At 30.4% G+C, this 11,793-nt stretch overlaps 3 protein-coding genes across 8 annotated transcripts in view; 2 read left to right on the forward strand and 1 right to left on the reverse strand.

Annotated features, from left to right (window-relative positions):
- The window catches only part of LOC108756837, a 1,778-nt gene extending 732 nt beyond the window's left edge, over nucleotides 1-1,046 (forward strand). The window contains exons 2-3 of one of the 2 annotated variants that reach the window (XM_018500937.1): nucleotides 667-798; nucleotides 878-1,046. In XM_018500937.1, coding sequence (XP_018356439.1) covers nucleotides 667-798; nucleotides 878-1,021 — 276 coding nt within the window. In that variant the 3' untranslated portion in view covers nucleotides 1,022-1,046. Of the gene's footprint in view, nucleotides 1-648; nucleotides 799-877 lie in introns of both variants that reach the window. The other variant, XM_018500936.1, reaches the window with a different exon arrangement.
- Nucleotides 1,047-2,435: 1,389 nt separating this feature from the next.
- On the forward strand, nucleotides 2,436-10,062 carry LOC108756834 (polyphosphoinositide phosphatase). Of its 3 annotated transcripts, none has more exons than XM_018500932.1 (14): nucleotides 2,436-2,743; nucleotides 2,815-3,040; nucleotides 3,713-3,877; nucleotides 4,462-4,840; nucleotides 6,570-6,816; nucleotides 6,887-7,082; nucleotides 7,163-7,361; nucleotides 7,879-8,469; nucleotides 8,543-8,655; nucleotides 8,739-8,979; nucleotides 9,071-9,286; nucleotides 9,452-9,634; nucleotides 9,701-9,869; nucleotides 9,930-10,062. In XM_018500932.1, exons 1-14 carry the CDS (start codon nucleotides 2,660-2,662, stop codon nucleotides 10,023-10,025), a joined length of 3,105 nt encoding a protein of 1,034 aa, XP_018356434.1. In that variant the 5' UTR covers nucleotides 2,436-2,659; the 3' UTR covers nucleotides 10,026-10,062. The 3 variants fall into 3 exon arrangements, with proteins under 3 accessions (XP_018356434.1, XP_018356435.1, XP_018356436.1); XM_018500933.1 differs by having other exon boundaries at nucleotides 9,934-10,029; XM_018500934.1 differs by lacking the exon at nucleotides 3,713-3,877.
- Nucleotides 10,063-10,222: 160 nt separating this feature from the next.
- LOC108756681 (ubiquitin-60S ribosomal protein L40) lies at nucleotides 10,223-11,487 on the reverse strand. 3 transcript variants are annotated; one of them, XM_018500669.1, is made up of 3 exons: nucleotides 11,393-11,487; nucleotides 10,806-11,005; nucleotides 10,223-10,508 (listed from the first exon to the last, which is right to left on the reverse strand). In XM_018500669.1, the coding sequence occupies exons 2-3, from the start codon at nucleotides 10,993-10,995 to the stop codon at nucleotides 10,312-10,314; spliced, it is 387 nt and encodes a 128-aa protein (XP_018356171.1). In that variant the 5' UTR covers nucleotides 10,996-11,005; nucleotides 11,393-11,487; the 3' UTR covers nucleotides 10,223-10,311. The 3 variants fall into 3 exon arrangements, with proteins under 3 accessions (XP_018356171.1, XP_018356174.1, XP_018356173.1); XM_018500672.1 differs by lacking the exon at nucleotides 11,393-11,487 and adding an exon at nucleotides 11,097-11,222; XM_018500671.1 differs by lacking the exon at nucleotides 11,393-11,487 and adding an exon at nucleotides 11,088-11,222.
- Nucleotides 11,488-11,793: the final 306 nt, after the last annotated feature.

The following is an 11,793-nucleotide window of genomic DNA, read 5'->3' on the forward strand; positions in this document are numbered from 1 at the left end:
AAAATAAAACAATCCTAGCTGAAATACATTGATTGTGTTCAATATAAAAAGCAGCTTTACAACTGTTTTTTGTAAAATTCTTGAACTATGCATGGTGAATCAATTAACTATGTTTACATGGCACTCTTAGGTTGTGATCGAGTTGCTGCTACGAATACTTCGAAGCATTTTTTTATTAATCAATTAGTAAAATTCTTTCTTCCGATTGGTCAATCAAATGCTTCGAATCATTCGTAGTGGCAACTCGACCACACTCTTAATTAGGTTTAATAATATCTGTATTTATAAAATTAACCAATCAGTCATTCCATTCTTCACAGAAATAGCAATGATTCATCAGTTTCATAACTACAGATGTTATTAAATTCGATTAAGGATGCCGTGTAAAAGTAGTATATGATTGTTTTATACATTTATAGATCTACAAGGAATTAAAAGCAAAAATAAATCGTATTGAAGAATTTTACAATAGTTGCAAAACTGCTTTCTCTGCTGAATGCAGCCATTAATATTTTCATTCAATGTATATGCCCAAGTAGCACAGTAGCGCTTTGTTAATGCTTTGTAAGCGCTGTGTAATATTTGGGTGCAATAAATAAACATGCTTATAAAATAAATAAACAGTAAAAACATTTTATGTCGTTTCAGTCTCCTCTTCCTTTACAGAAATCAGAGCCAGTAATAATATATGATTCAATCAACACAAAACCTTTGACGGTTACGCCCAAATCAGGTTATTGCACTGATAAACCAGCCACCCTTAGCCCAAAAATGTGGGCAAAGTACAAGTATTTTGGGGTAAGTATACATAACGATAATTTTCAGCTGCAATTGGATTTTGAACATAAATTTACTTTACGTTTCATCTTGTTTACAGAAAACATTGCAAAAGGATATACCAGTATACTTGTCAACTGGCAGAAGAGACAAGATAATATTCGGGGCTATAGTTACATCCATCGGTTTTTGTACACTTAACTCAATTTATTTTGCTGTAAAGAACAGCTTTTTTGGTGACTAAGCGGATATTATGTAGATAATAAATTGTATAGACTCTTCTGGCATTGCGATTCTGTATTCACATTGCAAATGTTAATAATAGAAAAAAATAAAAAATAATTATATTGAATTAAAATGTATATTTATTAATATACTTTCTATCATCTTTATGCTTTCGATTGTTCAAAGTCTTGTATATGAAATTATAAAAGTAGATTTTGTGTAAGAGGAAACTTATGTTTTGATATGTTAATATTGTCTAATTTTTATCGTAAGGGAGATAATTTTTATAATAAAAACTGATGTATAAAAAAATCATAGTTAATCTAGTTTTTATCACGATGTAAGAAAATACTATAATTTTTATAATTCTGTTATACATAAAGATCTATTCTTTTTCAAAGAATTCTGAACTAGTTTTGAATTTAGTGCAATAAGTTAGAGTGAAACAAATTATATAATTGTCTTTAAACTAAAATATGTAAAATCTGGCTCGAGATTGCTAAGTAAAAATTAGTGATTAGAAAGGTTAAAAACACGAGCAACGTTTGTTGGATCTTTAAAATTAAACTAGTTTTTTATCTATAAATTAATCGAAAACATTTGTACTAATTTTCTTCTGAAGATGACTTTAATAATAGAATTTTAATTTTGAACTTTGCTTTTCCTCGCCATCCAACGACGAAATAGTTAAACTTGATATAAATAATATATTGATATGAATAAGATAATCTTAAAAATTTATTAATTTTATATAATTTTATTTGTAATGTTAAATTTATTGTGATACTTTCTTTCCAATTTTTAATTATTTTTCGTATATGGACTCGTATCTTATGGAAGAAGATTGAGGTAGTATGGTCGAAACGTTTCCAATTAATTTATAGATAAAAAAACTAGTTTAATTCTTAATGTATGTTGTAATAAACTAGTTTAATTTTCAAGATCCAATAAACGTTGCTCATGTTTTTTATTTTTCTAATTACTAATTTTTGTCTCACTCTTAACTTATTGCACTATTGCAGTTCAGAATATCGATTATGTATCTTTTTTCCTAGGGCAAAAATGTGAAATTTTTTTTTGTATGTATGTATATGTACATTTACACATAATAAATTTTTCATTTTTCACGTTTTCGCTTTAGGAAAAAAAGATATATAATCGATACCCTAAACTACTCTAAACTTACATGCACTTAGCGTCCTCTCGACAAGTATAGGAATAAAAGTCGTACAAGTTTTTCACTGGCAGAGCTGGTGCGCACTCAGTGCATTTTAAAGCCGTTGTACACAAATTGATGTAAAGATGTACGTTTTAATAAATATATAACGTTTAATAAATATAGTACATTTAAAAATATAGAAACGAATTAAACCGCAAAATCCCCAATACATTTTATTGTGTTATTTGATAAAATATACATCAAGTAATTTATTAATTGAAATATCTCACATTCAGATTAGATTAGTGTATAACAGCGTTAATGTGCACCGAGTGTCAGTTCTGTTAGTGAAAAATGCTATCAGATATCAATTTGAAGGTTATGTTTTCATATCATCTGCTAGAAAGCCGATAATAGTCAACAGAAGAGATATCAATGACAGCCTGTTAAAGTTAATCGTATGTCTCAGAATAAAATCGTGATAAGCGCTACATCACCATGGAAGATCAAGGAAAATCAATGATGGTGTTCCATCCGATTATCTCCTCTATACAGAAAATTGCCCTGTACGAGACAAAATCCGTGAGTTTTTAACTTTGACATTCTAACTTGCACCTAATTTGTCAAAGGTTTCAAGGTTTACACTTTTACAGCGGTTCTACCTGATGGGATCCAATAACACGTTAACGCGTTTTCGAGTCCTGAAAATCGACAGAATGGAACCAAGGGAATTGATCGTGGTGGACGACAAGAGGGAATATACTCAGGACGAAATAAAAGATCTTGTCAACATGATTGACGTAGGTAACCGAACACGAGCAGGACAGCGTAGCAACATGGGTGGTGTTGCACGTGTTGTATCCGCCTTTGGGATTGTTGGTAAGATTATTACACACGTTTCTTTTGCACTTCAATAAACACGAAGTTAATAATAACTGCATGCATAAGCTTTCGCATACGTATCAAAATATAGTTATTTATGTAGTCGTACACATTTTTATTTAAATGGTATATCTAGAACCTGTGATATATACACATTCCTTTCTCTCTCTCTCTCTCTCTCTCTCTCTCTCTCTCTCTCTATTATTCTAATATTAATAAAAATGTTGAAACTTAGGCTCCTCAATGTTACAAGCTTTGTCCTGATATGATAACTTTCCTATATACAGGATGTATCTGATCATCCGCAATCGAGATACACTATATAAGATTAAATGTTTTAACCCAAATCTATTAAACTTAATAATTTATTGATCGTAATTAATAAACCAAACAAATTTTTTAAAAATTATAACAAGTTTATAATATTAGACAAATTATTAGGCTTAATAGATTCGGGATAAAACGCTTAATCTTATGTGTTTTGATTGCAGATGATCAGCTACACTTGAATACACCCTGTATATCATATATATACATATATATAAAACTTGTTATAATTGTTACACGCTATTACTAATATTATTTATATCAGATACTAAAAGCACTTTATCGGAATTATTAATTGCGTTATACGAAACTTAGCTTATTTACATTTGCTTGCTAATAAAGGCAAAAATAGTAAAGAACCTGCACCTAGTTCGAGTATATCAGAGGAGCCTGAGCAACAAGAATTACAAAAACCACTGCATAAACCGACACAAACTAAATTTACCTGGACGAGTATGTGGCAGAGAGACACTTTCCCCAGGCTAATACCAGCTTTTGCTCTCCTTGGTAAGGCATAAAAGCTTTTTATTGACAAAGCCGAAGGTAGACATATATAATCATGATAAACAGAATAACTTTGTTGCAAAATAATATTAATAATTTAATTAGCATAAAATGAAATATTTTGAGTGTTAATTTTAAAGGAATACATGACAAAACATTGATTATACAACACAGAGTTATTCGATTAATGAATTGATATTTGATAGGCCAATATGCAATCAGTTAGAATAATAAACACTATATGATTAACAGAATTAATATTCGCAATCAGACATCATGGTACATCATGGTATGTACATATTTTCCCGCATGCATGGTGTGATATTTACTTATATATCATACTTCTCACATATAATGTAATTAGGCTAAATGCATGGATATCACATAACACGCAGATAATGGGCGCTACGTATTACAAACTAGTATGATTGTGTATAAAATATGCAAGCACATTCTCGATATCCAACTCTTTTTTTTTTAATGATTTAGAAATATAGCGAAAATATGAAGCATATCTAATAATAATTGACAATAATAATTATAGTGATAAGTTACAGACATATTTTAGAAAAAAATATTTGATGCAGGATTTATACGTTTTTTGGAAGGATATTATATAATCCTAGTTACAAAACGTCGCCGAATTGCAGTTATTGGTCATCATACAATATATAAAATAGAAGATACATCCATGATATACATACCAAATGATATTGTACGAATCTTCCATCCTGACGAACAGAGATATGTAAAAATGTTTCAAAGTATTGATCTCAGCAGTAACTTCTACTTCAGTTATTCATATGATATATCACGTACTTTTCAAAGTAATATGGCACCGCCAACGCGTATCAAATCTGATGTTCTCACTGACATGTCTACTAGCCAAAGGGAATCTGAAGAATCAGATAATTCTGAAGATTTTTTTAACATGTGGGCATTTAGGAAAGATTGGCAGACTGCACAGTATGTTATAGTATCTCAATGCTTAGTTTATATAATTTATTTAATTCGGGAGTAGTTACTTGATTTCTTTTACACGTAAACAATCATTTGGGATCTTATACTCAAATTAAAATTACTCTTATTAACAACATATTACAGGTATAGTTCATTTTAATCAATTTTCTCCGAAATTATTAATGATACAAAAAAAATGTTTCAGATAAAGTGGTCGATTTCGACAGAAACGTATTTTGGCCATGTTGTTTTTCTTCTAGGAGAGGCGTCAAAAAGATACGAAGATTACCTCTATTTTTTAAAATGAAATTATGATTTTTTTTTTGCATAGTATGATTCCTCTAATTATTCTGCATATAAAAATATTAAGGTAGAGATATCAAAAAAACTAATAGTTTATAAGATATTTTATACTTTATTTTGACATAAAATGTTAAATATCTATTAATTTTTTATTATATATCGTACTTTAATATTTTTATGTGTAAACAGAATAATGAAATGAATTAATTGATGTAAAAAACACAAACAATATAGTTGCTTATTTAAAAAAGCTATCTATTTTATCTACATTTTTTTGGGTCGACAGGAATGACAAACCAACTTCTTTACACCTCATTTGCAGCTGCATATCTGCACTCTATCAGACTCTACCATTATTATATTGATTTGTAGAAGAAATATTTTGCCATAAAACTCATTTTGACTTATATTTGAACTACGAAGCCTATTATAGAGCAGAATTTTAAATTTTCGCTCTTAAAAATATTATAATAAATAAAATATACTCCTTATTCGTGATACAGATACATATTTTCATGTTGATATTTGATCTCTTAGAAATAATACTATGTCATGAGACCTTTTCGGCTTCTTTTTTATGAAGCAGCGAAGGCGCGTAGAGTTTTGCAAATTGATTCTTGAAAAGTTATAAATAAAATTATGTGTAGCTCAAGTGTGTACTAGTACACATCGGGCGAGATATCAGAATAAATTTTTACTTTGTCTTTAAAAAAAATTTAGTCTGTATACGAGTCTTCAGATGATTTTCAAGATTACGGATATTGCAATTAAAACGTTATTTATGCAGTATTTTAGCCATAATTTTAGCATAAAATAATTCGTCTCCGACTAGAGATCTCCATAGTCTCTTCTGTCGATCCTTAAGCAATTACAAGTTTAACTCAATATCTCGTAAACGATTGATTTTTTGATATCTCAACCTTAATATTTTTATATGTCGAATAATTAGAGGATTATCATATTACGTGAAAAAATTATATAATTCCGTTTTAAAAAGTGGAGATGATCTTTGTATCTTTTTAGTGCCTCCACCTAGAAAAAAATAACATGACCAAAATACGTTCTCTATGTTATTTTCCGATGTATTAGTATTTAATCTTCCAGTGGGCGCGTCCTTTCATAACGAGAGCGGGCTACAGAGACAATATGTAATTTTACCGAAAACTGGCAATAAAAAAATGTTATTTAAAAAAAAATTTTTTATTAAAATTACATATTTAAATTATTCATAAAGAATAGCTATTAAAAAAGAAAGAAATTTATTAAACAATATCCATACAATATTTTACAATAATTCACATTTTTTGCCGCTAAGACAAGAATATCCCAAGTGACTATTCCCGGATTAAGAAAATTTAAAGATACATATTGTATTCAAATGTATATAGTATAATAAGGAGATAATAAATAAAAATCTAAAACGTATTTATAGTAAAGGCGAAAATTATATGGATTACGGTATACGTAGTAATCCACATCGTCGTTTTGTGTGGAATTCCCATCTTTTAAAACCAGTAGAAAAAGATTTGCATCCTGAATGGATATTGTATGTAATACATGGCTTTATTGGTCAGTCAAATGTGAGCATTTTTGGAAGATCTATGTATGTCACCGTTATTGCCAGAAGAAGTAACAAATATGCAGGAACACGTTTTCTGAAACGTGGTGCAAATTTTGATGTATGTGTAGATACATTTATAATACACATTTTTCATAGATATATAAACTGATGATTACATATGAATATAGGGAGATGTCGCGAATGAAGTAGAAACGGAACAAATTGTTCATGATTCTGGCGTGAGTTCTCTAAGTAAAGGACGTTTCAGTTCTTTTGTACAAATGCGTGGTTCAGTGCCTGCTCATTGGAGTCAGGATGTTAGTAAGATGGTCCCAAAACCGACTATAACTTGTGATTTGTCTGATCCTTATGTAGAAACAGCAGGTATTAATATATAAAAATTGATAAATTGTTTTATTCTGATATGAAATTATTTTATTCTTGTACGTTTAACATACTTTTAGGAGCACATTTTAATCAACTGTTGAAAAGATATGGATCACCAATAATAATATTAAATTTAGTTAAAAAACGAGAGAAGAAGAAGCATGAAAGTACATTAAGCGAAGAATTAAGTATGGCTGTGAAATATTTGAATCAGTTTCTACCTCCGGAATATCATATTCAATATATAAGTTTTGATATGGCACGTATGAGCAAAAGGTAAGTTTATATAAACATTAAAATACAGAGTGGGCCAATAACCTTGAATATCCGCTATTTTTAAAAATAAGAAAGTATTGTAATTATAAAGTTGTATGATATTAAGAGGATCATAATATATGCTGGTAATAATTTTTCTAAGTGGAGGCGTTCCGGAGATTTCAAGGTCACCTCCATTTTTTAAATGACATGCTATACTTTTTTAATCTTAGTGTAATAGCGGATGTTTAGACGATTTCAATGACTTATAATAAAAGGTCATTCGTCATTACACATAAAAAAGTAAAACAATGATTCTTACATCGTAAAAAGTGTTTGAAGTGTTCATTTACAAAAATAATTATTATATATTATGGTCCTCTTAATACCGTACAACTTTTTTTGTAATTACAATATTTACATATCTCTAAAAATAGCGGAGATATTATAAGATAGACAAAGTTATTGCCCCATTCTGTACACGAAATAATAATTTCGTTATAATTAATTTTCGTTAATTTCTTTGTCTTTTTTATAGAAAAAAAGTGAACGTTATGGGGCGATTAGGAAATATTGCTCACAATGCCGTATTAAAGACTGGTATTTATCAATCACAAAATCCTTATTACAATCAGAGAAATCTGTTTTCACCACAAAATAATAGTACGAGAAAACTCCACAAGACAAATTCAAATTCGACTTTATTATCTAATTTAAATGTCGGATCAGACACCAAAAGCTCTATTAATACTTCAATCAAAATGGATTGTAATGAGCAAACAGGTTCTATATATGATTCTGATTCAAATATAGAAATTAATAAAACAAATGAATTAAATCAAATTCAAAACAAAGTGAAGGAATGTTTTGCTAAAAGAGGAACTGTACAAACTGGAATTATCAGAACAAATTGTGTAGATTGCTTAGACCGAACAAATACAGCTCAATTTGCAATAGGAAAATGTGCCTTAGGGTTTCAGTTGTGTGCTTTAGGTGTACTAGAGTCTCCTAAACTCGAATTTGATTCTGATTGCGTAAGAATGTTAGAGGAATTGTACGAAGATCATGGAGATACTTTAGCTTTGCAATATGGTGGTTCACAACTAGTACATAGAATTAAAACATATAGGTAGGTGAATGTTATTACATTAGAATGTGGTAATATATTAAATTAATTTTGATTATACGAAACTGTTATTTAGAAAAACTGCTCCATGGACAAGTCAGGGTAACGATATTATGCAAACTTTAAGCAGATATTACAGTAATACATTTAGTGATCAAGAAAAACAGCATACGATTAATTTATTTCTGGGTAAATAATGTCACATATCTATATTTAATCTTTACAAAACAATCTATAATTATATTAATTTAATTAACATGCATATATCTTAGGATTGTTCATACCTGAAGAAGGTAAGCCTCCAATATGGGAAAGTCTAACAGATTATTATCTCCATCATTTACCAGCTTGTCATTATTCGCGTAAAAGAAGACTTCTGACACAATGGTGGGATAAAAATGTATTAAAATGTCTTCCTTACGCACTTGATGAAGTGACTAAATCCTGTTCAGAAATGATACAAGTACAAAATTCAATAGAAGAAATGATTGACGTTTATTATGATTATCACAGGTAGCATCACTTATTTCATAATTATACATATTATTATACGTATGTATCATCAATTCATGTTTTTACGAAAAACTCTATATAAATATTTTAGGCCGTATGAATTATCTTTACTATCCGAGGTATATGCATATAAAATAAGTCACTCTGTCAGAGATTTTATGCCACATTTTACTACCTGCTATAGTCCATTTGCCGTTCGTGTACGACCAGGCAGACGGAGAGAAGAAGCAGGTACTAAAAACTTAAACATGAAAAATCCATCTATGACTGGCCAGAGTAGTACAAGTAGTACAACATCTAGCGCAAGGTATGTATTGTAATTATCAATTTTATTCTTCGGAGTTAATTATAAATCTAAATTAATATTTATATTTATTTGTAGTTAATATATTAATATTTATTTAACGCTTCTCTTACTTAGTATATTTATAATTAACTTCGATTAATTAATAATATCGATTATATGTTGCAGCTCAAGTGAGGATTCAAGTTCAGATGAAGATGAAAGCCACCAACAAATGGACGATTCCCAATTAATTACTTCTAAAGACAGTTCAGAATTAATGTCATTTGAATCATTGTTTCCCTCTATGAAGGAAGTATATGGCATAGAGCCAGAATATCCAAAACGAAATGACATTATTCTTTATAAAAGGTAATGATATTTGTTTTTACGAACATGTAATAAATTTTATATATTTCAATATTTTCCTTTTTTCAGATTTGTTCTAATAGGACGAAATGCAACATATTCTACAGATCATACTAAATTGCGTTTGAAACTAATTCAACAAACATCTTTTCACGAATCTACAGCTGCTGTCATAATGTTACCTAGTGTTAGAGACGCAAACATAAGCATATACGAGCAATACGTGAAAAGAGCCACAGTATGTAAATTTGTTACACAATTAAATATTGTAGAACTATATTTATAAATATTTTTACAGGTAGGTGGCACGATACCAAATCCAAATGATATGAATTTGTATGAGACTTATGCTTCTCAGTACAAATTACTTATGAAATCCGCGTGTTCAGGATAAGACCAAATCAATTTCACGTTTTATAATTTAAACTTATTGTATATATTATAAAGATTAATTATTGTTAATATGTTAATTTAGTATCAATTGTATATATGCAATTATATATATAAAATTAACTTATAATACTTTAGCTCTTTATATTAAAAATTTAATTTATTTTGTCAAGCGTATGAGAAGAATAAAGTACAAAAGATCAGTTTACCAGTTGTAGTTTATTGATGTCATATATAAGAAATATATACTTCCATTTCCATAATATGGAAAATGGAACTTGTTGTTTAGTTTACTTCAGCTTCTTTTTTGGTCGGATATTATTCGTGTGGCCACACTTCTTCTTACGGCAATTAGTTGCTCGTGGATGAAGACGAGCATAGCACTTGCGACAGATCATTTTGTCGCAGTTATATTTTTGTGCGAGTATACGCAACGTGGGTTCAATGACGCCTCCTCGGAGACGAAGTACCAGATGGAGGGTCGATTCTACGGAAGGAAAAATATAAGTCATTTTCATACATGTCCATAATGAGTTTTTTTATATTTTTATACATTTTTATAAATTTAATGCTATATTTGGCCTGCTCTTTTTCCATACCCTGGAACTGAGCTTATATGAATTATGTTTTTTTTTCTCTCCAATGTGAAAAAAAAGATAAATCATGCAAAAGTTTCAGTCCTAGGAAAAGGAACAAGCCTTTGATGTGTTATAAAATCTAGTCTTTACTTTGAAGACTCGCCAAATTCAATAAATTCTATTTAACATCAGATACATATTCGCACCTTTTTGGATGTTGTAATCAGACAAAGTGCGTCCATCCTCCAGCTGTTTGCCGGCGAAGATGAGTCGCTGTTGATCTGGTGGAATTCCCTCCTTGTCCTGGATCTTAGCCTTGACATTCTCGATGGTATCAGAGGCCTCTACCTCGAGGGTAATAGTTTTACCCGTGAGGGTTTTCACGAAGATCTGCATGGTGGCTTATCTGAATCGTAACAAAATCAGCTCGTGAACTTTCGTCACGATATCCACGTGCGTGACGTAAAAACAATCTCGTTCAACACTACCAAGAGTACCAAGAAAATGCTGCGAGACGAATTCAGAATAGTTTTCGGTTTACAATTTATTTGTATCGAGAGGAGGTAGAATCGTGAGAAAAAAATACTAAAATTTAGAATGCCCGACAGACTTCGACGTTAACAACGCAAAGTCGTCACGCGTCGCATTTGTTTTTCAGGCCATCTTTGTTCAAGAACTATTTGGATTTTTTTTCAAACGGCGTATAATACAAATAGCTGAGATTATCGCGAGACTTAACGATAAGCGAAAACGCAGTTACAAGGAAACGTTCAAAAGTGAATATCACACTTACCGTTCCGACAACGTGCTAGTAAAATCAACCTAAAAAGAACTCGAACATGGCCGCGCCATCGACTTCCGTCGATACATGGAATCGCGATTTACGCGACATCTTGTCGAGCGACATTATTGGCTATGTTCAGCGGACTTAACAGTTGAGTACGCGCTCGCTGTTATTGATATATTCTTTTAGATCATCCAATCAGCATTTTAAATTTGCAAGAATGCATCAATAGCAGCGAGCTCACCTAATTGTTGAGTTCGCAGTCATTAGGCGAATTCAAGATAGTAAAGGTGCATTCCCTTTCATTTATGATGTGCATAGTCCGGATCTACGATAAATGTTTTAAAACTTAAGCGGTAAGAAATTAACCAACTACAGTCGAATGCGAGAAGAATAAGGGCTCTGCTGCA

The sequence above is a fragment of the Trachymyrmex septentrionalis genome, unplaced genomic scaffold (genome assembly GCF_001594115.1).
Source record: "Trachymyrmex septentrionalis isolate Tsep2-gDNA-1 unplaced genomic scaffold, Tsep1.0 scaffold13, whole genome shotgun sequence".
Classification (NCBI taxonomy): Eukaryota; Metazoa; Arthropoda; class Insecta; order Hymenoptera; family Formicidae; genus Trachymyrmex; species Trachymyrmex septentrionalis.

Coding starts and splice junctions, on each gene's coding strand:
- LOC108756834 (XM_018500932.1), top strand. CDS start 2,660: ATGGAAGATCAAGGAAAATCAATGATGGTGTTCCATCCGATTATCTCC. Junction 3,878..4,461: donor ACCAGCTTTTGCTCTCCTTG/GTAAGGCATAAA, acceptor TATTTGATGCAG/GATTTATACGTTTTTTGGAA. Junction 8,470..8,542: donor CATAGAATTAAAACATATAG/GTAGGTGAATGT, acceptor ACTGTTATTTAG/AAAAACTGCTCCATGGACAA.
- LOC108756681 (XM_018500669.1), bottom strand. CDS start 10,995: ATGCAGATCTTCGTGAAAACCCTCACGGGTAAAACTATTACCCTCGAG. Junction 10,509..10,805: donor TGATTACAACATCCAAAAAG/GTGCGAATATGT, acceptor TTCCTTCCGTAG/AATCGACCCTCCATCTGGTA.